The 26,893-nt window shown below is 41.1% G+C and overlaps 1 protein-coding gene across 2 annotated transcripts in view; it reads left to right on the top strand.

Annotated features, from left to right (window-relative positions):
• Positions 1–26,893, top strand: part of UBE3D (ubiquitin protein ligase E3D) — a 73,823-nt gene that overhangs the window by 26,919 nt on the left and 20,011 nt on the right. The window contains exons 9-10 of one of the 2 annotated variants that reach the window (XM_074150681.1): positions 13,422–13,560; positions 18,698–18,868. In XM_074150681.1, the coding sequence (XP_074006782.1) occupies positions 13,422–13,560; positions 18,698–18,868 (310 nt within the window). Of the gene's footprint in view, positions 1–13,421; positions 13,561–18,697; positions 18,869–26,893 lie in introns of those variants that run through there. The other variant, XM_074150680.1, reaches the window with a different exon arrangement.

Here is a 26,893-nt window from a genome sequence, read left to right as displayed (position 1 = left end):
GTGCTTCATCCCTCTGATCATCTTCATGGCTTCCTGTGGACCTGTTCCAACGTACTGGCTGAGGACAGGGAAAAGGGGCGAGTGGAAAGTTGATCCTTCCAGACTGGCAATTAGTCTGCTGTGAGTTTTCAAAGTGGACTGTGGGATGTAGTAAAATCAGGTAGTTTGGGCATTTGTGACCTATGTCAGAAACGTTGCTATGCCAGTTTGTTTTTGATTGAACATTAAGGTTATTTTTAGGAAAGGAAGCTGTGTTCTTGACTGCTGGGTTTGTTTGTTTATTTAGGGTTTAATTGCTTGTTAAATTTGACTTTGTAGCCACACCTGATGTTTTAGTGTCAGTGTTGTGTCATATCTGCATAGAGTGAGCATCTGTACAAATTTTGCCACAATCGTATCAGTGAAGAGGAAAATGATGGGAAATACAAACTGATCCAAGAAAATTAGGGTTTCAGTGGGAAAGGGAATATATGACATATGTGGAGTTCTAATTTTAGTAATTAGGCTTTTGTTTGGCAACGGTTTGGTTTGAATGAGTGGAAGTAATGAATTTTGCTGTCAGCAAATTCTCAGGATCAACCAATTCTGTGATTTGTGGTGTTCCTTACTCTGCTGCAGGTTCCTGTAATTACCTCTTGAAATACTGAACTTCCTTCTCTTCTGAAGTCAGTACATCAGAAAAAAAAAAAAAGCAGCAAGCTGAGAGCTTTTCGTGAACAGTGATTACAGCTTTTATTTGTGCAGCAGGATAACTTCTCCCTTTGGATTCAGGCATAGTGTTCTGGAGTGCCTGGTATTTGCGAATACTTCTATATGGAATATCAACAGCACTGTGGAAGTGATTTAGTTTTACCCAAAGGTTTAAAAATCAGAGGCCAGAAAACATTTTCATCTTTATATTGTTCTGAAAATCCATTTCAACTTCAGAAATGGCCTCCTGCTTGGTGTAATGGGTCTTAAAAAGGAAATTAAGGTTTATGGAGCATATGCAAATCTTCATGTGGCACAGCTGGTGGGAATAACCTGTATGAGAACATCCAGGGAAGTGCTTTATGCTGTGGCCAGGGAACCTAGGGCTTTAGCTGGAGGGCAAGAGCAGTGCTATGCCATCACGGATCATACAGACCATCGTGTCACTCAACTTCAGTATCATTTGATTTCTTTTTAAAAGAATTTTTCTTCACCGCTTTCCTGGTTGATTATGCTGAGAAAATAAGCGTTAATATTAGTTGCTAGTCCAGGGCCCTGAATGCATGCCTGTTTCAATACTGTTAGGACAGGGTATCAGAGACACCATCCCTCTGGTATTAGGTGCCGGTGTTGAGGCTGCTGGTTGATCTGACAGTGGTGGGGATGAGCAGTGGGGAGGTGGGCAGTTGGAGAGACCTGGTGGGGAAGATGCTGGCATCTAACATGAGTACAGCTCACATCATTTGCCTAGGAGTTTCAACAGGCAGCTCTGTCCTAATAAGCAATAGGTGAGCCATGAGCTCACAGAATCATAGAATCATGGAATGGTTTGGGTTGGAAGGGACCTTAAAGATCATCTCATTCCAACCCCCCTGCCCTGGGCAGGGACACCTCCCACCAGACCAGGTTGCTCAAAGCCCCATCCAGCCTGGTCTTGAACCCCTCCAGGGACGGGGTATCCACAGCTTCTCTGGGCAACCTGTTCCAGTGTCTCACCACCCTCACAGGAGAGAATTTCTTCCTAATATCTAATCTAAATTTCCCCTCTTTCAGTTTAAAATCGTTACCCCTCATCCTATTGTTCCACTCCGTCATAAAGAGTCCTTCCCCTTCTCTCCTGTAGCCCCGTTAGGGACTGGAAGGGGCTCTAAGGTCTCCCCGGAGCCTTCTCTTCTCCAGGCTGAACAACCACAACTCTCTCATCCTGTCCTCGCAGGAGAGGGACTCCAGCCCTCTGAGCATCAGCTAAGTGATTAGGGGCCGTGTTTTCTACAGAGTGCCTAATGCCGTGCTCGCTTGCTTTGTGGTTAGAGCCTTTACTGGGGACTGTGGTGTGACCACTACTAACAAGGCAAGGGGACACCACATTGCTTACTGGGTTTGCTGCCTGCCTGTGGGGCAAACCACCTCTCTGCTGCTCTCCCTGTGCTGCCTAGATGAGGAACTTGGTCAGATTGTCTCCCTTAAGCCAAATTTACCTTTCAGTCAGGGTCTTAGCTGAGGTTGCTGTACCAACTGCTCGCCCTGCTTTTGCAGCGCAGACGTCTGAGCCACTTGACAGTCAAGTCCTCAACCGCTGCAGTTTAGAGCATATGGTTGAAGGTAAATTGCTGCCAATTTCGGATTGCTTAAAGACACCGCACTGTGAACTGTGACAGTTTAGGAAATGAGTGATGAGCAGTTCAGATGTCCAGGCAGGGTCAACAGCTGGGACCAGTATCTTCATCAGCTCTCTCATCCCTGCTCATCAATCACATCACTGAGTACCTAAAACCGAGTGATGCGAGTACCTCCCGGTGTGCTCGCAGTGCACAGAACCAACAGGTCACACCAGCTTTACAGCATTTAAGCATCAGTTCTGCATGTCTTCTGTTTTCAGCTGTAAGTACTAATTTTTTTTAAAAAGTAATCATTGCTTAATAATAAACCTATTCTGATTTATCATTATTGCATCCATAAATCAATTTCTAATGGCTAGACGCATACATTTCAACAGTCCCTTCCCTAGGGCCACATTAGTCAGCATGAGCTCAGACTGATACAGACAATATATTCTTTTTCCAAACTCATAAGGAAGTGCAAAAAATTTTATGATGTTGCTTTAACAAGGCCCGCTGGGATTTGGGATTATTTATTTAAGCCCTTATTAAAGGCAAAAACTTTTCTATGTTTAGCCATGTGGAGCAAAGCTGCTCTTCAGACAGTCCAGCGCACCTTAAAAATGAAGAGAATTTGATAAACATAGAACTGAAATCAGAGAGAGAAATACGAAGGATCTTTCCTCTGTATCTCTTTACCCCCAAAGCTAAAGTTACTATTAATCACTAATATAAAAGGAAAAATGAAGTGACAGCACCTCTGAAATTTTAAGGTCATTTCCACCAGCGGTGGAAAACTTCTGTCATTGTTAGAAGGAAACTTACTTGCGACACCAAATTAAAAAACAAGTTGAAAAAGATCCTCATTCCCTAGCAGGAGAATTAATTCTCCTGTACAATTGATCTGATTTCTTAACCTCATTCTTCAGCACCCAAATCTCTATTCTTTCTCTGTAAAGTAATTTTTGCTCATCTGTCCCTTTCTTGGGACCTCACTTTACCATTCCCCTACTGCCTTCTCCTAGGAAGCTGTAGCAGGAAAATTAAATGGAATGTATTTCATGAGATACTTTATGTTCAAATCCCTCGTGTTTTCTTTCAGTAATTAGGAGGTGCGAGTGTTTCTAAGGGCTTGGAAATGAAAAATCTGATGTAAAATCAGACCATTTAATTAAATTATAAAAATTGAACCTTATATTTTTAGGAAAAGTATTTTACAATTAAGTGCCGTTTCAAACGAGATGGATCTTCTCTTTTGTAAGCATCTGACCTTCAGTGGGTCTGGGCAGATGGCTCCTGGGGTTTTTGGAACCTTTCGTACTAGTTAAAAATTTTAACTTTTGTATTTGATCTCTCTTGCCACTGTTTTGAATTATGGATTTGGGCTTTCTGATTGCCTGTTTATCAACCTTTCACATTTTACATGGTACAAGGTAATTCTCGGATACTGAACGTAGCATTTGGATGTAGGGAAACCTCCTGTTGAGATAGAAGGCCCTTTTGTTTGTGATAGGATATTTGTCACTGTGCGTTTTATATTCTGCAATATAATATCTCATTTTGATGATTTTTAAATTAAGGTTACAGTTTCATGAAGAGTTGTAAAGGCATCTAAGGAGAGTAGTGCTATTGATAGAATCAGAGAATTGTCTAGGTTGGAAGGGACCTTTAAGATCATCTAGTCCAACCATCAACCTAACTGATAAAAAAAAAACCATAATTTTGGTAATAAATGGTCTGAATGATGCTTTTCCCACAATTTCTGTAAAACAGTTGGCTATATGGAGGAGAACATCCTTGCTGATGCCCCTGATGAGAAAACCCTATAGGTTGAAAACAACAGTTAGAAGAGTCCGCTGAGGAAGGGACCTGCTCCACCAGACATTACTAGTCCCACGAGCTGGGGGAAATGCATCCTTAGAATTACATGAATTTTTCAAGGGTGAGCTATCTGGAATTACTTCGCGTTTACTGTAGGGTGACCATATCGATGCCAGCAGTTGCCGTGAAAGAGCTTGTACATAGTACTTTGTTTTTTTCCAGCCCTACCGTGCACTTCTGCCCTTCAGGAAATGAGAGTTATTAGAGGAGGCTTATTCCCATTTGCCAGGGCAGCGGCCCTTATTTTTCTACATACCTGAAGTGTTGGAAGGTTAAAAAAAATGAAATAAAAAAATGTAGCCCCAGAATTTGAGTGCTTGGTTGATGCGTGCTGGGAAGAGAGGTGTTTTAGGTCAGTGGTGCTGCTGCTCACATTTGATAGTCCCTGTAAGTAAGATACCACCAGCCAGGCTTTTAGCAGCAGGTCAATAGCACACCGCTCTGCGTCCTCTGCATCTATCCCAAGCACAGTAGTCTACAGTTATTGCCATACAATAGGGAAATTAAAAGCCATCTGTTCTAATTTAGAGTAAGATGTATCCAGGAAGGAATCAAGAAGTGTTAAAGGTGATGAAAATTATTTTAAGGAGCAGACAAAGCTATCCCTTCATTCTGAGTTGGGGGCATATCCAAGAAGACTGCAGCTCAGAGTCACAGTAGAACTGTTGCTGGTCTAGATGGTGATGACCATCAGCAGTGCCATCCTCTGCTGTGGTGAATGATCAGCAGTGGCTACAGCAATCTCATCTTTATTGTTTACAGAAAAAAAAAATTTGAATTCTTTCCACCCGGGGTGCAGTAAGACATTCAAAAACTGCAGCTTAAAGCCTTAAAAAACAACCGTTAAAGCAAAGAAGGGCATTCTGGAGCGTTGGCCGTGAAGTTTTTTACGAGAGCAATTTGCTTCTCCTTTTAGTGGAGCCACCTTGCTTTGCCGCTGAGGAGCCTGCGATTACCTTGGGCTCTGGAGCCGCGCCAGCGCTGCCGCATAGCGGGGCTGTTCGGGAGCGGACCCGAGGCGGTGCCCGGCCACGGCACAGCCAAACTCCCGTGCTTTCCTCGCCTTTGTAGGAGGAAACTTCTAAATTAACGGGCGAGCTCTGCTCTTGCACCCAGCTAGGCGAAAAGGATGTAGGGAATTTTAAAAAAAGTAGTTCCGAGGAGATGCGTTGTGAATCCGTTGAATTCTAACTGCCGTGTTTTCCTCCTATTATGTCTATATATGTTTGAGCATCACAAGCCCAGCAGGAGCCGTTTTCTCCAGGAGCTTGTATTCCTCAGTCAAATGCTGTAAAGCAGAACTTCATTGTAACTGATGAAATTTTGCTGCAGTTTTCTGCTTTTCCAGCTTCAGCTTTTGCCACAAACTCTTGATCTTGCAGACGAAAGAATTTCTCTCTGTAGACAGTAACTATTATGGGTTGGCTCCGTGGATATAGCTGCTGCTGCTGTACCTTGATGCGCTGTGGTTTTGCTGGTAGGACATATCCTGGGAAGTACCTGGCAGGCTTGGGATTTTATATCCAAGGTCAGTTCCCGCAAAATTAAAATTCCTTTTTCTTTTCATTCTATCATCAGCCTATTTTTGCTTACCTGGTGCTGAGACTAAATAAAGATGATAATGTCTTAGTTGTACTCACTGACCATCTGTGCGTGGCGTGAGTGCTGTCAGGAATGCTAAGTTTTGTACCTTTGCAAGTGTTTGTGGTCCCACGCATCTAGGTGTCCCATGGAACTTTAGACGTTGTCACTTGCTTTAGCTTTTCATAAATTCACTTTAGATACTGTGACTCTCCAACTTAAAGGTTGTAGAATGGATGAACACCTGCTAATCCCTCCCCGTGATGTTTAAGCTTTATTTCAGTGATTCTCGCAGCTGAAATTCTGTTTTGTCTTCCACAGAGGCTACAGTTGGTGCTGTTTTGCGGTGGAATGAAAATATTTTATGGGTGATAGCGTTCGCAGCTTAAAATTAATGCTTTTGAGATTGCATAGCAGCCAGCTGGAGGAGGGAAGGCAATGAAGAAAAGCAGTTGGTGAACACCCAAAAATCTTCGGTCTGGAGAAGCACGTTGAGCATTACTTTGAAATTACATGCTCCAAGGCAAAGTTACTCCTGGACAGGATTAAAATCTAGAGATTTATTTCCACGCAAAAAGTTGCTTTATGTCAGGATAGCTTTCTGTGCTTCAGAGGAATAACCTACTTGTGAACAACCTTGTCTGTCTTGACACAATATACTAACACAGTTGTTAGATTTTCTGCTTTTGCCCGTTACCACTTTGAGAAAAAAAGAATTTAATTCTGTGGGCCATACACAGGTTTTATTTGTGCTAATAGCATTTTTTAATAACCGTGCCGAACCAATGTAGTTACATTTAAGTTAATACAGGACAGTTGATTCTAATAAAAATGTTGATCGGTACGAAACAAAAGAAAGAACTTGGCCTGTACTTTACAGGTTCAGTTAGGCAGCTTTTACTTGTCTCTCTGACTTCCTTTAAATAGTTCAAAATAATCAAAGTAGTTGTAAAATAATTTAAAATACATAAATAAAATGAATGTAGTTGAGATTCATGTGCAGTTACCCGATTAAAACAAAATAATTTAATTCACTGTCTTAAGGTACTTTTTAGCACGAGTTGTTTAATCTGTGCTACGTATTGGGGTCACAAATGAGAAAACTGCATGTGGAATATCTATTTTAAAACACAAACCCATTCATTAGAGCAAATAGCATAATTTTACTTAAAAGGTCCTTTGAAATATTGCAAGAACATATGATACTTCTTATGTCAGCCCTCTTGAAAAATATTATGGCAGTGGGGGCAGACGGTACTCTGGTGAGGTTAAATTTGAGTTTTCATTATAAGCCTTTCTTATTAGTATTAAATAACTTGTCCTTTTCAAATGGCGACACGTTGAAAGTTCAAGAAGGACTCGCATTTTGTAAGATAAGGTATTTTAAACCCGCTAAATTGTTTTTGTAGTGGATTTCTAGATGACTTCTTTTTGACCAGACTCCAAAAGTGCATAGTTGTTCCATTCAAAATATGCATTACTCACAAAAAAGACAGAAAACTGTTAATAATGGTCATGTGTTTGTGTATACAACTATTATATCTATTTATATTAATTTATAGAAAAGTGTATGTGTATAATAATATGATTTATTTATAATGAATACATAATTATACTATATTAAAGCATATGTGCAAGATGTAACTTTATTATAAGGTTTATATATCAGTATAAGAATGCTTTATAGGAGAGAGTATTTAAGACTACTTGAAAGTATAGAAGCTCAGATAAATAAACCTTTGTTCTCTCTCTGTAGTTAAAAAAAGTTAAGGTTTAAAACTCGGAGATGGAGCTTCTGTTGTTGGCCAATCTAGTTTATTGCAATTAATCTAAGAGAGCACCTCCTCATGTGGGTCGCTGGATCACTGCTCTCTGTCTTCTGACGTCTCTTGATTTGTTCCTTTTCTCTTGCTCGCTTCCTTGCAAGAGCACCGGTGGGTTAAATTTCCCTTCTTTCCTTTGTTGTCTCTTCTGAGAGATTTAATACCTGATGGTTTGGGACACCATGCTACTAGTAGGGGAAGATTTGCTCAAAAACCCACCCTTGACACTCCCAGCTATTGAGGATGAATAATGAATGGCATCAGAACAAGACTGCAGTTGTTTAAGAGAGAAGCAGTGATTATGTAAAGAAAGGTGGTGTTTTTTTTTTTTTCCAAATGAATTTGCTGTGGGCTGTGGAAACACTGCACTTCTTAGTGTTCCATATTATTTAAATTTTGGCAAGAGTTTAGTAGCTAATGAGCATGCATTGATTTTTATGTCATTTTTAGATCACTGCAAGGATAATTAAAAGTATAAATAACTTAGCCTCACGGTATATTAAGTATATAGACACATCATCTACCATAATTTAGAATTGGTTTTAGATTAAATCATTTTTACAAATAGTTATTTAATTTAGCAGGTTTGTCCTTTGGTTCAGTAAAGTCATCTGTCATTTATATCAGAGCAGCAGCTCGTGGAAAGGGCAGCTTTAACAACATTCACTGAACTCTTGAGAATCAGGGTTGAACTTCTATCAGCTTTTATATTCGATTCTTCAGCACAGCCTTGATTCAGCAAAACACCGAAGCCATAGTTAACGTAGTAATCTCCTTCAAGGGTTTCCCAGCATTTGGAGCCCTAAATGCAGAGCTCATTTACCTAGATCGTAACTAATCAAGTTAATCCAGTGCCTTGGTAGCAACACTGAGTAGTGCTCCGAGTAAGAGCTTTTTCGTTTTCCAGTTTTGATCCCTGTAGATAGACTGCTATGTATTTATAGGATCAGGCTGGTAAATCAGAGGTGGTGATGGAGGTGCCCTGGAAAGGAAAAAAGGACTTGCATGTTTCTCTCCAAAAGCAGACTTATTTTATCTGTTCCTGAGGCAGTTGCATTTTCTAGAGCTGTTGGAGAGAGTCCAGGGGAGGCCACGAAGATGCTCAGGGGCTGGAGCACCTCTTCTATGAAGACAGGCTGAGAGAGCTGGGGTTGTTCAGCCTGGAGAAGAGAAGGCTCTGGGAGACCTTATAGCCCCTTTGTGTACCTAAAGGGGGCTACAGGAGAAATGGGAAGGGACTCTTTGCCAGGGAGTGGAGCCATAGGGCGAGGAGTAAAGGTTTTAAACTGAAAGAGGGGAGATTTAGATTAGATATTTGGAAGAAATTCTTTCCTGTGAGGGTGGTGAGACACTGGCCCAGGTTGCCCAGAGAAGCTGTGGCTGCCCCATCCCTGGAGGGGTTCAAGGCCAGGCTGGATGGGGCTTTGAGCAACCTGGTCTGGTGGGAGGTGTCCCTGCCCAGGGCAGGGGGGTTGGAACTCGATAATCTTAAGGTCCCTTCCCACCCAAACCATTCTATGATTCCATGATTTTGAAGTGAATCTCATGCACAACGGAGAGTGACTACTACTGATAAATGGCCTTGACATCGATGGAAGGGGCTTCTTTTGGAAGAAATGCAATCTAGGGAGAAGTCTGGTCCAGTTTTTCAAAACCTTGAGAGAATCCTTATCACTGTTTCCTGGATTTGAAATACAAAGATTTCTCTTGCTTCACTGACATGCCATGAATGTTGTGGTTTTTGTGAAGACTTAGGATGTTATGGGTGGGTTCCACGGCCTCATGGATGACTGTTTCTTTGCTAGTACTTATATCAAGGAATTATGAAATAAATGTATTTCATTATTTTGGTGTCTTAAACCTTGCTTCTAAGGACACAATTTTCAAATGTTTCTCTGACTTATGTAGGCATTTTAGCAATTCACTGGGATCAATTCCATAACGAGCAGTGGAGAAACACCGTTCTCTGATGCACGGTGAATCAAATGTGCTTATCCGAAAACACTGTGATCAGTTACTTCTGCTGGAGAAGTATAATTGTCTTATCTTTAGTCTTATCTGAATAGTTGTTTTTAAGTTTTGCTCATTAGTTACTGTGGAGCAACTAATGTGGATTTTTCCTCACCGCTCAGACACTGATTTTCAGGAAAACATGAAACTTCCCCAAACCTAATGTATTTGAGATCTTTCTTAAGAGAATTTGGTTGAAATAGGCTGGGGAAGGAAGGGGTAAATAAAAGAGGGAGAAAATGGGAAGGATGGAGTGAGAGACAGGATGCTTAGAATGATTTGTTTTTTCCTGTTGGTGAGATCACTGGCAGGCAAAACTGGATGATGATAATTTACAGAGGTGGATTTAATGTCCTGTGGAAAGAATTCACTCTGACATGTCCTTTTCTTAAACTCAGAGCATGCTCCTACTTTGGACCATTTTACTGAGTGTTTTACTACATCTTACTGTTTTAAAGCCTGGTTTCTAAAGCTGACTCACATCTCCCTCAAACGCTGTCAAGGTCAATATGTAGTGGTGAGATTTTACCTGCCATAAAGTCAGTCCGAGGGAGATGCAGTCTTGTGCCCTGTGATGACTTAGGAAATCTTTGTAGAATTTATGAATTTTATTTGATACCGAGGGTCATAATTTTTTTTTGTCAGACTGGGAAGTCTGGAATCTCAAGGCTGCTTTGCAACGTAGAAAAGTCGAATGTTTGCAGAAGGAAGAATGTAAAATAGCATTATTTCTCTTGATAACCTCACCTTCCTCCAGCTAATCTGTTTTACCTCTCCCTTATTCCTTTCAGCCAGCGTAGCAAACTGTGCTGTGCTCCCTGGGAATTCTGTTGGCTCTTGCCTTTACTCGCAATAGGAGCTGGCCTGCTTTCCCTGAGGGAAGCTTAGGAGCAAGAACTCATTGCTGGGTAAAGGTATTAAGGAGCAGGGGGAAAGAGCACATGCAAAGTCCTGTCCACATCCGAAATTACCATGGGCACATCTGACTCCTACTGATGTCTTTTCCCACCTTCTTCCTCACCCCTCCCAAAAACACCGTCTGACAATTTGCCCTATCTTAGTGCCAAATTGAATTGCTCTTTCAAGATCAGGAGGGCAAAACAGAGTTTAGTTTAGGCGGCTGAGGAGCTCTCAGCCTGTTGGCATTTGGGACTGCTCTGGGAGGAAGCGTGGAGCCGATGGGCTGGGTTGTCCTCCGTGGGTGTCCTCTCCTGAGGAGCACTATGAGCCAATCTGCCTCCTCCAGTAAACAGAAACAATCTCCGCTCCTGTACTGGGCGTGAGACAACTCTCCTTATACAGAAAGGTTCTGTGAAAATAAGGTGAAAATTCAGAGGTTTCGTTATGCTTTTGTTTTAAGCGTAGATGTTTTTTTCCCTCCTTTACAATGAAGATTATGGAAAAATACTCCCAAGAGTAATAGGGTTAAAGAAGAAAAGAGACATGATCTAATAAAGCAGTGATTTCCCACAAACGCTTCTGTTAAATGCTGCAAAAGGACAAGTCATAAAGACTAATTCCTAACATGAGTGTTCCTGGAGCAGTAAGTGCTAGGACACACATGGTTTGTTTGTACTAAGGGAAAACACTGGAATCGTTTCAGGAAATACTAATTACCGAGCCATTAATAAACAAGAATTGCAATATAATTAGGTTAAATGTCTTTATACAAACAGTCTCTCCCTGAAATAAACTGTCAGCCACAAAAAAAAACACCCTAGTGCAGTGTCAGGGCTGTAAGAGTTGGACTTTAAAATGAAGAGGCAGCTCCAAAAAATCTTCAAGTCAAACCACAAGGAGAGAATCAAGGTACTGAGGGAAGTTGTGATGATTTGAATATTGCTTGGAGTTCTGAGAAGTTTATTTGCAGAGAGGGTGTTGATCTGTGGAAACACCTCCCCAACACCCAGAACCTTCGCATATCACCTCCAGTCTCCAAGCTCTAGCTGCGTTGGAAGATGCCTGCACAGTGCTTTGTTTAGACTTGCTGATTTCTGAAAAATTGAAAGGCCCAATTTTGTTGGCTTCACCTAAATTTGCCTGTTGTCACCAGACAAGACTGTAAAAAATGTCAAACAAAGGCCCAGTAAGGAATATATAAAGGTAAGTTTCCAATTATGCTTGGAAATGAAGTTACCAAATAATAATGAAATATAAAACTCAATTCTGGGTTACGAGTAACAAGACTCCTTGGTTGCTGGGTGCTCAGTGCTCATCATCTAGAGCAAGATGTTCCTCCTGGAGCATCTACAGGATCTCTGGACCAGTCAGGGTTGGCTACTCACATAGTCTTTTAAAAGAATTCTGCTTCCTTTCAATATAGACAAAATATTTGCTTTTTCCAGGGAGGTGGAAGCCCCTCTGACCTTGTGTACATTATGGGTTTCCCGTCTGTGTATTGAAGCAGAAGTGGGTTCTTACATACCCACAGATAAATGAGGAACGAGGAAAAAAATGTAAAGATTAGGAAAGAAAAAACCAGACAGTTACATTTCAAGAGACCAGTTTCAGACAAATGGAGATAAAAAAGTGAAAATACACTTTTTGAAGGAAAATGTGTAAATTATGCTAAGTAGAACATCATCTAAAAGAGCTAAGAAGGTGCTAGGAAGAGTTAATAATGGAAGCATATGTACAAGACATGTATATGCAAGGCAAGCCTATATCTAAGAAGTTGAACTTTACAGAGAATCAGTGGGGTTGGGAGACTTGAGAGAATGAGAACCATCCAGAAGGACACAGATACTGGGAAAAGAGTGTTTGCTCAGTTTTCTCCATGCTGAATGTTGGGGTGATGCCTGCTCTTTTTTAGGCCCTTAAAAAAATGCGGCTATTTCTAGATAGGAGATTAAAACAAGGTGATGTGTTCACGAGCAGGGGTTCAGTCAGAGTAATGTATTTCCAGAAGAGCTGGAGGAATTTAAAAGTGAAAGCTGATGCTAAAATTATTGAAATCGTGAAGTCTTGGACATGGAAGGGCAGCAAGCGTTGTCTTCCAAAGTGACGCTCTCAGATCTGCTGAGGATAATTGGTGTCCATCTTGCTCTGGAGTATCTGATACTAAGTGCTCAGATAAAATTATCAAACTGACTGGATCACTGATCAGTGTGAGGGTTTGTGCACTAAGGAAGAAACAAGCCTGAACAATAGCAAGTGGAACGTTCTCGCCTTTTTGAGTTAATCTTGTAAAACTGATCTTGTTCTTTAGCATGTAGTAGCGGGAACAGTTTATAAGAATATGCTTTCAGAATGTTGGTTTTATGACTAGTTCTAGAAATCTTAATTCTTTTAATACATCTCAGGCAGAAAGCTGTATAAAATGAACTGGGATGGCGTTTTTGCTTGGAATAGACTGTTAGTAAGGTTCCAGTGAGAGCATCACAAACATCAATTTTGAAAATCACGTCTGATCTCCTGTCTTTTCAGAAGTGAAAGGACATTTTTCTTTCTGGAAATAAAATAAAAAGTGGAGGCATTATGTTCTATGTAGAATATTCGATATGTAAAAGCACTATATGACAGGAAATTGCCAGTGGTGGCTGAAATTTGGTTCAGAAATAATTAGACTTTGAATTAGAAGCATGAACAGATTGCTCTAATGTATACTATGTTTTCCTTTCACATTACGTATCTTTTTGTAAGATTGGTGGTACAGACAGGTACTCTAAATGCACCTTGTATTTCTGCTAAAACACACTTATCTGTGACTTTTACAGGGAAAATGTGAAAAGAATATCACAATACTATGACACATTCATATATTTATTTGAAACTTGGGGTTTAGATATATTTTAAGAGAAAATGAAAACGTGGTTGGTTTTTTTTTTCATCTTTATAGCCTCGCTGATGCATGGGAAGATGATATTGGAGTTCATCCTTTAAAGTTTCCATTAGAAACATGTATGGAATTACTGCTGATACTGGGTTTGAGTACCATCTCTCTGCCACCTTCACTTCGATGCATGAACTCTTTTCAGGTAAGGAACAGCTACTATTTCAGTATAAAGGTGTTATTTCTAGGAAAAAGAGAGATCCCTGGGGCCCATATACCCTTTCAGAGTAAAGGTTTGTCTTCTGTAGTTGCGTGACTCTCCGTTATATTAAATACAGTAATGGAGAACTTCTTACAGTGCTCAGTTTCTTTCAACTGTATTAAACGTAGACCAAGGCAGGAAATGTCATTGGGTTTTTAAACGGTGAATCACTATTTAAATTAAATTAGATCACAGAATCACATAGGGTTGGAAGGGACCTCTGGAGATCATCTAGTCCAACCCTCCTGCCAAAGCAGGTCCACCAAGAGCAGGTCCCACAGGAACGTGTCCAGGCAGGTTTGGAATGTCTCCAGAGAAGGAGACACCACCACCTCTCTGGGCAGCCTCTTCCAGGGCTCTGCCACCCTCACAAGAAAGAAGTTTCTCCTCATGTTTAGATGGAACTTCTTAGGTTCAAGTTCGTGCCCGTTTTCTTGTGTCCTGTCCCTGGGCACCACTGAGAAAAGACTGGCCCCATCCTCCTGACACCCACCCTTTAAGTATTTACAGGCGTTGATCAGATCCTCCCTCAGTCTTCTCTTCTCCAGACTAAACAGACCCAAGTCCGTCAGCCTTTCGTTTTTAAAGAATGTTTAAAGAAATTTCATCAAACTTAGGCTGAAGTAGCTAGAATCGTTATGTACAATCTTCTTGGCCTCGGGGGAAAAAAAAAAAGAAGTCATCAGCTAAAAATAAAGATTTCCAGTGGTGAAAACCTGTAAAATTAGGAGTGAAGCATTCACAGTTTTGTCTGGTGTTCTTCTGTATGTTGCTGCTGAACTCTTCAGCAGTCTCAGAAATTTTCCTAAGAAAACATTGTTGAAGGCCTGTTAAATTGTATTTGTCCTGTGTCTGAAGACGTACCGTTTTTACAAATGAAATGCACAGACATCTCAATTCATGATGATATAGAATCATAGAATGGTTTGGGTTGGAAGGGACCTTAAAGATCATCCAGTTCCAACCCCCCTGCCCTGGGCAGGGACACCTCCCACCAGACCAGGTTGCTCCAAGCCCCATCCAGCCTGGCCTTGAACCCCTCCAGGGATGGGGCAGCCACAGCTTCTCTGGGCAACCTGTTCCAGTGTCTCGCCACCCTCACAGGAAAGAATTTCTTCCTGATATCTAACCTAAATCTCCCCTCTTTCAGTTTAAAACCATTACCCCTTGTCCTATCGCTCCCCTCCCTGACAAAGAGTCCCTCTCCAGCTCTCCTGTAGGCTCCCTTCAGATACCGGAAGGCTGGATATGGACAGACATCTCAATTCATGATATCAACTCCACCTTTTTATGATGCTTCTGCCTTGCCTTGCAGTTACATAGTCCATCAGTTGTGTATTGATGCAAATCTAAAGTAACCAGCTGTTGAGCAGTAAGTGTACCTGAAACTCTGTTTGTTTTGACAACTATAGAAGAATTATCTTAGTGAGAATGAGTGTCCTAAACAGTTTATAGCACAAAATCTGGTAGCTTCTATTTGTCCATATTCCCAGTTTGTTGTTAAGGCACATTTAATTACTGTTCCTGAGTTATGTTTACTGAAAAAAATAATCTTATTGTAGAATTTTGGATCCAGAAAGAACATGGTAATAAACCAAAATCAAGTAATTGATTTTAATAGAGTTACACTGATGTACAACTGCTGAAAACACGTCTAGATGTTAGGAAATAATTACACACCTGGCATTGTTCGTTACCTTTGCATCTTGAGAGCCTGGAAGCAGGGAATCTGTGTACGGTGAACTCTCAAGTACGGCAGCTGCCATTGATCATTTCAACATGATATTTTAATAGCCAAGGTCGGAATTGTTATTGGGTTGTACATTTGGAGGCCATAAAAATGAAGAATCTCCTGGATGCCAGCAGAGTGAGATCATAATAATCACAAGTTTCAAGGGTTGGCCAGTACAAGTTATCCAGGGAGTTGAATAGTGCGTATTTCCTATTCAGAAGTCAACATTTTAGTTGCCTAATCCAGGAGGATGTCTTCCTTGTCCATTGCATTAGCAGTAATTGGTGGTAAAGTCTTCTCTGCTGTACCCATGATAGGTTGGGTAGGAGTCTCTTCTTGAACTGGGACTGTCTTGTTTCTGTGCCTCCCCAGTCCCAGGTTGTGCACTTAGGATTTTATATCTGGGTGGAGATAGGAAGTGATAAATGACTGTCCACTGGTGCAGATATGAGTCTGTAAACCCCAGAAGGGTTTTTACCTCAGAGTATACGGAACACCAGACTTTTCTTTTTCCTTGTCAGACCCTCCACGATTGTACTTTGTGCCAAAGTAGGTGATGTGACAATGCCTGGTCTTGGTTGAAAACATGATTTCAGGCTGACGATACTGCATTTTGAGTTGTTTCCCAGTGTCTGTGCTCTCACAGCGAAAAAGAAAGGCAAAAATTCATAGTTTTCAAAAAGCCCAAGTTCTGAAACCCGCTCTGCTAAGACAGTGTTACATTTTGCCAAGTGGGAGGGAAGGAAAATTGTTGTTTTGATAAGTTTCTGGCTCTGAATTTCACTCTTCTTGCCAGACAGTCAGTATCACTGAGTGTTTGTCCTGGAGGGCAAACACTGTCCAGGAAAATATTGTTTTATTTATCCTTGTGAACCCTGTTTGGATCTCAGTTTGGGAATCCATGAAGGAGGAACAAAGTTTGCCTGAGCTTTTCACTGATGCTTGACAATGGGCTGTCAGCCTTACCAGTTTTTTTTCTGACTTGCCTCTTTGTACTCGTGTTCCCTTTCTCTATAGCAAATATTAGAATTACGTGTCCTAGTTTTTCTCTATTTTTCTGGGAAAAAGTTGGAAAGATCTGCAGAGAGCTTGGATAATGATATTAAATTGTGCTGTTGCCGGAGCAGAAGATCCCTCTGCATCCAAAATACAGAGGATTGTGAGGCAAACAGGGAATAATAAAAGGGTACTAATTGAAAACTGATATTTCATGTGTTCTTAATGGAGCAATGGCAAAAAGACAAAAAACCTGGATTTGTTTTCTTTTATGGTAGACCTCCAGTGGTCTAGAAAAAAATAAAATTAATTCTATATTACAATGATCCTTGTATTTGAACTGAAACAATTGCAGAGTTTCCTGTTATCCACACGTGGTGGTTGTGTTCAAGAGGAGGCCGGGCTTTTGCAGCTGGACGCTGTTGCAGTCAGAAGGGGAAACGACCCCAGAAAGTGCCAGAGTTGTCTCCTTTCGTAAGTGGTCCCACTGTTGGACTGGTGCTGTGGAGCTGAATGGACCTCTAGTTTCCACTGGCGCATTTTTTGTGTTCTGATATGGTATTTTAAAATGCATCTGACGGGCAGCTATATATGTCGTGATCCAAAAGTTACAGGTTAGTTCCTGAGATCACATCAGTATAGCTTTAAAACATCCAATTCTTTGTAATTAGGTAGACAAAAGTTATAGAATCATAGAATGGTTCGTGTGGGAAGGGACCTTAAGATCATCCAGTTCCAACCCCCTGCCCTGGGCAGGGACACCTCCCACCAGACCAGGTTGCTCCAAGCCCCATCCAGCCTGGCCTTGAACCCCTCCAGGGATGGGGCAGCCACAGCTTCTCTGGGCCACCTGTTCCAGTGTCTCGCCACCCTCACAGTGAAGAATTTCTTCCTGAGATTAATCTAAATCTCCCCTCTTTCAGTTTAAAACCGTTACCCTTTGTCCTATGGCTCCCCTCCCTGATCGAGTCCCTCCCCATCTCTGCTGTAGCCCCCTTCACCTCCATGTTGTTTGAGACTGTATTTACCCTCTCTTTCTGTTATATTACAACATTGCAGTGTTGACAAGCCAAATTAGAATTGCTGTACGTATGCATTGGATGATGTTTAGGTTGTAAAAAGCACACGGAGGAAATATGCTTAGTTGCTAATCATCTCTGTAATAAACTCTGTTCTGCTTTGTGCTCCCGAAGCACTCTCTGGGACTGGCTTAGCAGACTCCGTACCTGTGCCGAGACATAAATTACATTTTATTTTCCAACGGTGTGCTACTGCTTAGTAACACAATATTTGAAATCGCTTTTCAATTCCGTTTTGACCCTGTGAAGATCTTTCGGTGTGATTTACGTCTCTGGAGGAGAGGAGCAGCAGCAGACTGTGTTACTGAGCTCTCTGTGAGTTTAAGGGGGTCGGTGCTCACTGCAGCCAGCTTTTCGGCTTTCCAGGCTGTTGTTGATCATAGAATCATAGAATGGTTAGAGTTGAAAGGGACCTCAAAGGTCATCGAGTTCCAACCCCCCTGCCATGGGCAGGGACACCTCCACTAGAGTAGGTTGCTCAAAGCCCCATCCAGCCTGGCCTTGAACACTTCCAGGGATGGGGCATCCACAGCTTCCCTGGGCAACCTGTTCCCTGTTGATCCTAGGTGCTAGGTTGTTTTTGGCTTACCTCTCTCATGTTACCTGTGCTGTTACACTGATGTTGTTCTGGTGGACTGCAGTGAGTTAAATCTTAGCAAACCCGAGCCTGGAAGCTCTTGAGGGACCAAAGTGGGCAGAGAAGTTCTTGCTGGTTGATGGCTACCTCCAGATTTACTGGAAAACGTAGAGTTGCAGCCCTGACTCGCACCTTCCCAGGTTTGTAATCCCTCACCCATACTAAGGATGTCTCAGATCAAGGGAATAGGATTGAGTGAGGCACTTCATATTTATCCTGGAGGAAGGCAGAAAGCAGTAAAAGGGGAGAAAGGAGTTGGCTACTACAAAAGATTAAAAAAATTTCTTCGCTTGCGTTTGGTCTGAGCCTTGTTTTGCCGTTGCACTGTGCAGAAAGCTGTGTTGCCTCATTACACCCTTCATGGGTCTGGCTCTCCACCCGCCTGAGCTGTCAGCCCTTTGCTTTAGGAACGGCTGGGCTCGACTTTGTGTATTATTCTTAATATTTGCAAGCACTTGTAGCTATCACCCACTTGAGTTATCGCGTACGTTATCGCTGAGCTGTTGAGCTGCTGCTCCTCGGCTCAGGCTGGGATGGTGGGCTGGTGCTTTGGAGCCTACAACACAAACAGTTCACACAGGGAGATGCTTTAAAGTGTGTTTTGCTAACCTTATCTCCTCTTCCGCTGAGTTCAAGCACAGCGCGCAGAAAAAGTCCCGTATATTGAATTCTTATGATGATATATGGGGTTATTCAGCACATTCTCTCTCACTGCTGTTATTGTGGGAAACCAGGCGTTTTACTTCACGTATCACGGCGCTATTCGTAAGGCCACAGACTGTAACGAGAGTTTTCGGAGTTAAATAGATCACGGTTTTATTTTTACTTTTACACTTGCATGAAATTGAAAGAAGATTGTGATCAAGAGCTGCCGAGCAGTTGCAAAAGTTTGTTTGAAATAGTCCTTGATATTCTTTGGTGCTGCACCCGATGGCACTGGTAGCTCATCAGCACACTGTCCTCTTTGGTGAAGAGAAGTAAAGCCAGCATTTAAGAAAAAATAAAAAGCGTACATTCTGTTGGTGCAGGAACCATTCCTAGAGGTGTCTCTGAAGGAAAAAGTCATTGGCAGTTACTTTGCTCCCAAAAAAAAAAGGAGGAAAAAAAATGTTTCTCACAGAGCAACCCGTCAAGTTCTCTGCCATTTGAAGTCTTTTATTCAAGTGCAGAAAACTTCCTAAAAGTGACAGGTTTAGAGATATAAAGTAGCAAGTTGCTCAGAAAACATGAGAATGAGTAAATACAGTATTCGTTATAGCTTAATGACTCTAGTATAGGATTATCAAAGGTACTCAAATGACTCGTGGAGGCAAAATATGAAATTACTGCTGTCTCTCAGGTTTACACATGGTCTGAACTGAAGGTCTGCCTTGATATTCAGTGTTTGTTAATATTGATACCTTTATTTGTTATGTGCGTGTGTAAATATATATACGTAAAGCACTTTCAAACTTGTTTATCTCAAAAAGAACTTAGCTGAAGATAGAGGACACTTGCCGATTCACCTGTGTTTTCTGACAATCCTTTTTGAAGCACACAACTGAGTAAAATTTAGAAAAAATTTGCTCAGCTCCTCCTTTTGTTCCCTTTTGGGCATTTGGAGCTGGAGTGATTGCACGGATTTTTTTAAGTTGGGCTCCGCTCCTTTGAACCACTGTGAAACAGCAGTAGATAGGACAAAGAGCTGCTCTGGTTCAAAATGAGTTGGAAAATAGTGATATAAGAAATTAAAATATCAAGCGTGAAGGAATGGCTTTCAAAATATTGTGTCTTTTATTAAACTATCCCAGAAAGGAAAAAAAAATTAAGTCCATTTATAAAGTAAAATAGATTATTATCTTTTAAAACTTGTTTTAAAGTTTTTATTACTTGCTTACTGAGGATCTCCCACAAAATTAATTATAGATTTGAATACGTATATTCTGTAATATTTGGCAGACAGTGGATGAGTTCCTAAACACTGGAGGATTTATTTTGACAATTAGTGGTTTTTTAATATTTCTCAGAAGCTTTAGGTTTGTGAAACTTCTGAATGAACATTGACAGTAACACGGAGAAACCACTGCGAATATATTGCAGTCTCTGCGTAAAATATAGTCATTTTTGTTTTCCTTAACTGTCTGGTTTTACAAAATATAAACCACAGTGAGGAAACCAAGTGTAGTTAGTGACAGCCTCTTGTGCCTGCTCCTGTTTCCCACAAACTAAAGGTGTTTTGATTTTTGAAGACTGGGATAAAAGTGCCTGTTACGTGCTTTTGCTAATTTTGACTAACTCAGGTTACCAGGATGACATAGAATGGATTAATTTTCTATTTATCATGATGATTATGTGGAAGTTTTAAAGTTTGATTTCAAAAAATTTATTTTAAATAACAAATAAGTACCCAAGACTCATGTAGTCCTTAGGATGCAGATGTAGTTTTTAAAAATATGCATAGAAATATCCCATTGACTTTAAAATAAAAGAAGTTATAACATGTATGTTTGGGGGTTTTGTTTGTGTTTGTCTGCATTTACTAAAAGCCATAATCTGCTGAAACACTGCAGGATAATTAGGAAAGAAGTTATAAAATGATACTGAGCAAATGCTGACAAGAGCAAATGATACTGAGTTAGTGTTTCAAAGACAAATCTGAATACTTCTTTGCAGAACGATAGAGATTTCGACATTCAATTAAGAGGTTATTGTCTTGTTTTTCTTGTCTGCTACAGAACTATCCTTAAGTTGATTCCTATTATGCAACTTGGGTTATATTGCTCGCTGTTCACTGTAAGCTGTCTTTTAAAAGTATCTCTAGAGTGTTCAGTTTTATTTATTGAACACTGAGACTATCCGCTTCTTTTAATGTTAGCTCTCAAGACTGCAAGCTGAAATAGAACATTTTTTTTCTTGAACCGTAATTAGTATTTTGAAGTCTTCGTTGAATCTGTACTAAAACCATTTCATACTACTGATTCTGCGTAAACTGTATTAAAACACAGTGTCTCCTGGCTGAGAACTGTCGAGCTCTGCACATGGAGGAGCATATTGAGCAATGTCCTCTCCCTCCTTGTGTGTCCCATCTCTGACTCAGCCACGTCTCATTTCTAGGCTATGGTTTTGTGATATCTGGTGCTGCTTTGGGAGATGCTGATGGGAAGGTATTGTCTCACTTATCTAAGATGTGGCATGGCTACATTTCCTCTAATGGAAAGGAGCTGCCCATTAATATTGGCCGGAAACAGGAAAAGAAAAAAAAAAAATCAATCACACGTAAACCTAAAGTGAATCTATGCATGGGAAGAATGCAGACTGAGCTTATTTGTGGAAGCACAAAATTTTATGATTTCTCCAGTGGTTAATGATGGAGAGTCAGGACCATGACAGGAGTGGTCCTAAACTGAGACTCAGAATTTGTCATCAGTTTCTCAGAAGAGTGAAATGCCTCTTTTCTTCCAAGGCAGTTGTCCAATAGAGAGAAAATCAGAGAGAGTGAACCTCACGATATCCTAAACAGAAGTAGGTTTAATTACAAAACCCCCAGGAGCTCCCAGTGAGAAGCAATGGCCATGCAGCATACAGGCACGCGCCTCCTCTGGAAATAGTTCCCCGCTGCCTGGGAGGGAAGATCTGCTGGAGGAATTAACTCGTTTGCGTGCAGTTCCCTCTGCCTAGAATCCAGCAACAGCCACCTGTGACATCAGCGTCTCTTAATACATTTCTTACCAATTTTCTTAGAAAACATGCTCATATATGCAATTTACCATTTAGCTGTGAACGTACAATTAATTACAGAAATCCAGTTGAGGTAGTCTGCTATAGCCATTGTTATCAGCCACTTGAACGGGGTGAAGACAGGACTAATTAGCAATGAAAAGGCCCGATTGATACCACTCATTTTATTTCCTGTTTGCTTCTATTGTGAATGTTCTGCTTTTCCCAAGTCATTTTGAAATCTGGAAGTGTAGCTGTTAACATCCTAATTATCCAGTGCTTGTGTCCGCAATGTGCTATTAAACACAAGCTGGGAGTTTGTGTTCTTCATCGTCAACAGGCACCACGCTGCGAGTGCGTTATGGAAAGAGACAAATACCCATGTTTTATGTACCTGAATATATACATAAAGAAGAGTCTTATGGGAGGCGTGATACACTTTTAGAACATCCATTTCTGTTTATTAACTGAGGCTGTTGCCTTTGTGACTGAGAAGCAGGCTCCGCTCCAAAGAAATATTTAGCCCTATAGAAAAGCAAATAATGCTGTACGTGTTCGACATGGTTTGTAGGTAATTTTTCTCTTTAGGGCTGCTTCCCTCCAAAACCTTGGTTTCTCTAAGTTATTCTTAGCTCTACCCAGGTCATAATTAATAGATTGACTTATGCGAGGAGTAACTTTCAACCTCTTAGCCATCAAGGTACAGAAATCTGGTTATCGGATGCTCAGAGCTAGATACCCAGCTGTTGCTTTAAAAATAATACCGAGTCATTGGATAGCAATTATTCTATAATGGAGTTTTTTCCTTAAAGTTTCATACTGTTTGCTTTGTGAATGGATGTTGTTCTGGAAAGCTATGACACTCTTCATTTCTGTTAGGACTCGATGGAAGCTTTGAAGCTACTCATGTCCAGAAAGCTCTGCAGAAAACAGACATAATTATAAGGATACTTCTTAGTAGGTCTACAAGTGCTTTAAAAATAGATGGATTCAACCCTATTGGATTTCAGCTGTAGGCTGGAATAGGTATGATGTTATCACAGATGACAAAATTCGGAGGGATGCTGGAGGATGTCGCTGAATTCTAGCATTGTATTAGCAGGCGAGGCAGCTTGCCAAGGCACTCAGAGCAGTTCGAGAGTGTCATGTGTTAAAGAGTTGGAAACGGTAATGATGTCTTCAAGGAGACAAATGGACAAATATACAGAAGTCTGCAAAGGCAGAGCGTAATAATTGGATCGATGACTATGATAAAGTGCACGGTGGGCGAAAAGGAAGCGGATTGTTAAGTTCTCCTTTTTTTATTGTCAGTTGAAAATGAGTCTGGAATGGATCTTTTGGTGAAGAAGTCCGTAATGCCTCCAGTGAGAAACATGCAGTTTGCCTTCCCTCAGAAGTGGAAGTCCATCATTCTGGTGTGCTATCAGTAAAGAGAGCTGTGTGCTTTAAATCTCTCTGCTTAAATCATAGGTCCTGGATCTGGGGGTGGCAGCTGATGACAAATGGCAGTGCTTGAAAGCTCTTGTTCATTAAGGAAGAAAACTTTATGTTTGGATTTTAAGAAAGCTGGAAAGGGCAGAAATGTGATGTGGGGAAACAGATCATATCGCTGTCTCCAGAGGCGGAGAAAGACCTGAAGGGAAGTGTCAGAGAGAAAGGGACCAGCTACTCTTTCAGCCAGATGATGCTCTTCCCAGTGACATACACCAGCACGGTTCTGATGGACCGCAAAGAGGGCAGGATTATTATCTTCGTCTCTAAGTTGCTTGCTGCTTTGACCAGTAAAAAAGTTTGCAGTTTGCAGTTGTGTGAATATTCATTTGTGCTGGAGCTCCACTGCTTTTGAATTAAAGGAAGCTGTTCTGTGTATGGATGTGGCAAGGAGGTGTCTCAGTGTATATACTTTATAATGCTCAGAGTCACAGTCACAGAGTGATATGGGGTTGGAAGGGATCTCTGGAGATCATCTAGTCCAACCCCCTGCCAGAGCAGGGTCACCCAGAGCAGGTCCCACAGGAACGTCTCCAGGCGGGTTTGGAATGCCTCCAGAGAAGGAGACTCCACCACCTCTCTGGGCAGCCTTTTCCAGGGCTCTGCCACCCTCAAAGTCAAGAAGTTTCTCCTCATGTCTAAATGGAATTTCCTATGTTCAAGTTTGTGCCCATTCCCTCTTGTCCTGACCCTGGGCACCACTGAAAAAAGACTGGCCCCATCCTCCTGACACCCACCCTTTAAGTATTTATAGGCATTGATCAGATCCCCCCTCAGTCTTCTCTTCTCCAGACTAAAAAGACGCAAGTTCCTCAGCCTTTCCTCACAAGAGAGATGCTCCAGGCCCCTTATCTCTGTAGCCCTCTGCTGTACCCTCTCCAGCAGTTCCCTGTCCTTCTTGAACTGGGGAGCCCAGAACTGGACCCAGTGCTCCAGATGTGGCCTCCCCAGGGCAGAGCAGAGGGGCAGGATGACCTCCCTCGACCTGCTGGGCATGCTTTTCTTAATGCACCCCAGGATGCCATTGGCCTTCTTGGCCGCAAGGGCACATTTCTGGCTCATGGTCATCCTATTGCTCCAAAAATAAGATTTGGAATACTCCTCCAGGAAGAAGAAAGAGCAGGGCAAAAGGGCATGTAAGCATTAACACAGCCTACTGGAATACGGAGACCATTTACCCTTCAAGAGAGAGCTGTTGTGCCTTGAGGTGAAACCTGGCAGGGAGAAAACCTGCAGGAATCTGAAGGTGCCATAGCCAAGTGTGATCCCAGGGAGTGCAGGGATGGCAGAACGGGATGGCTCCTTGGACTTCCACCAGGCCTTCTGCTTAATGTTTCTTTATCTGTCTCCCGGCAGTTTGACAAGTGAAATAGGAAGTGATTCTGCCTTATAGAAAAAAGGATATAAAAATATTATTCCCATAGTACTAATAAAAGCGTAGCCTATAGAGAAAGAGACTATTTTGAAACGCCAGTTCCCCATCTTCGTTATTTTTGTGAGCTGTGGTGTTGTGAATTGATGAAACAGATCAGGGAGCTATATTCCTCATGTTGCTTTTAGTGAGCTGGAATTTTATAAGGAAAATAGAAGAAAAAATGAGTATTAAGCTCCTTGGCTACATGAAAAAGGATCTTGCCTGCAGACTCGTACAAGTGAAGGTGTTATTTTAATCTTACTGACTATTTTGTCTGCTCAGTCCACTTCCAAGTTCTTCCAGAATGCCTGGTTTTCCTAAATATGATCCTGAAAATGACTGAACCTTGTACTGCTCAGATGTTCTCACTTTCTGTGACTGGTACCACTGACCCTACCTCTGGTTCTTATCAGTATATCTTTGTCTGCATAATTCAGTTTTAAATCGAAGTTTTTCTTGCTGCTGATGCTCCAATCTTTGACACATTTTCTATTTTTCTATATTCATATGCAGATGTCCCACCAAATAAAAACAAATGGCTATCATTGTGTAATGAGGGGTGACTACCTAACACATTTCTTTTTTAATTCATCACAGAGCTTGCTGCTTAATTCATGTTTTGATAGAAAGTATATTCCATTCATCTGCCAAATTTTCAAAAATTAAGTCCTAGCATTGTCTTGTTTTCCTCTTCGTTGACCACTTTGGGTTTTCCTCACTGATGAGTTTCCATGTTACTTTCTCATTTCTATTAGATACCAATTTACTTTGTTTCCATACCATTTATAAGCAGACAGCCCTGTATTTCTCTTATTTTCTCTGTATTTCTCACTTTTTCACTGGGTAGAAACTAACTTTTAGGACTTACAGTTACCTAATTTGGCACTTTTCAGGTGAGGTGGAAAAACCAAGGCTGGGAGGGGAACAACGGGGTTTTATATCCTTCTTTGTTACAAAAGTACAATCAACTTCTTATTTAAAAAAAAAAAAAAGTCTGCTGAACACACAGAAACCTTCATATTTCAGGTTGCCAGGTTGCATTCTCTGCTTCCACAGAAAGGAAATGCATGTTCAGCTGTATTTTTATAGAGCGGTAGCTAGTGACTAGTTCGAATGATCAGTAATGTCTATTCTGCGTGGTTATCCTGGGGATATATTCCATGAAGTGACTGCTTTTTCTATTTTAAGGTCATATTTAGGATGTGGCTAAATACTGTCCGTAAAACTTACTGTGTTCTGTTCTGTAAGCTTTTACCTACCCCTTCTGCACTTTATTTTCTACCCGTTTTTGCCCTCTCGTGGAGTGCTCTTTCTAAATTCTGGATTTAATCCTGGTGCCAGTGAACAAGGTTTAGAATTTTTTTCAGTTTGAAATGTTCAGCCTAGAATTCTTTGAGAAAAAATTCAGCAGCAAATAAAATTAAATCCATGTGACATCCCGTGTAGCTAATAAATCCTCAGGGACTGAAATTTAACTGTATAAGTAAATATGAATTTCAGATAAAGTTTTCTCTGCTCAAGTGCTGGTGCTGTTGGAGAACTGGAATTGGAGAAGTACTCCACTGCTCCAGCACTCTACTGCTGCTCTGAACTCTCACCGGGATACTGGTGAGGACAAAATTGGACAAAATTTGAAATTAAATGGGATTTTGATGTATGCAAATAAGAAACCCTGGGCTGTATAACTTAATGGTAACATTGATTTTGAAAGAGCTACTGAATCTTGTTCTATGGTTTTTTTAAGCCACTCCTATGTGAGGAGTTCGGGAGGAGAACATTCTCCGATTTCCCTGGGTTTTGGACTGTCTTCTAAGAACTCTAATATTCAACAAGGTCATATCCACAGCGCCAGATTTGGATGGAGCTGGTGATTTAGTTAAAATGAACTATCAGAAGTGAGACGCTGTTTACATATTTTTAAGTGTAGCTCAGGAGCTGAAGAAAACCCTGGTGACACTTATTAGTTAATCATTTTATGTCAGCCTTTCCCATCAAGGCAAAGCATGTATTCCTAATACAAAGCAGTGTAGGAGTCAAGTGTGGCTCTTTTGCAACATTACTGGTGCTGATTAAAGTACTGATACTTATTAAAGTGTAAACGCTAACACCTGAAAATGTCGCTGCTGGATTATACTCCTTTTCCAACCTGTATTCAGATAGTTACAAAACAGCCGAGTGCCTGATTAAATCTTCCGAAATAATTCTCAGAACAATCTGTAATATTTTTTTTA

Source organism: Numenius arquata, chromosome 7, assembly GCF_964106895.1.
Source record: "Numenius arquata chromosome 7, bNumArq3.hap1.1, whole genome shotgun sequence".
NCBI lineage: Eukaryota > Metazoa > Chordata > Aves > Charadriiformes > Scolopacidae > Numenius > Numenius arquata.
Note: the sequence above shows the minus strand (reverse complement) of the source record. Positions and strands in the feature narration are given on the sequence as shown.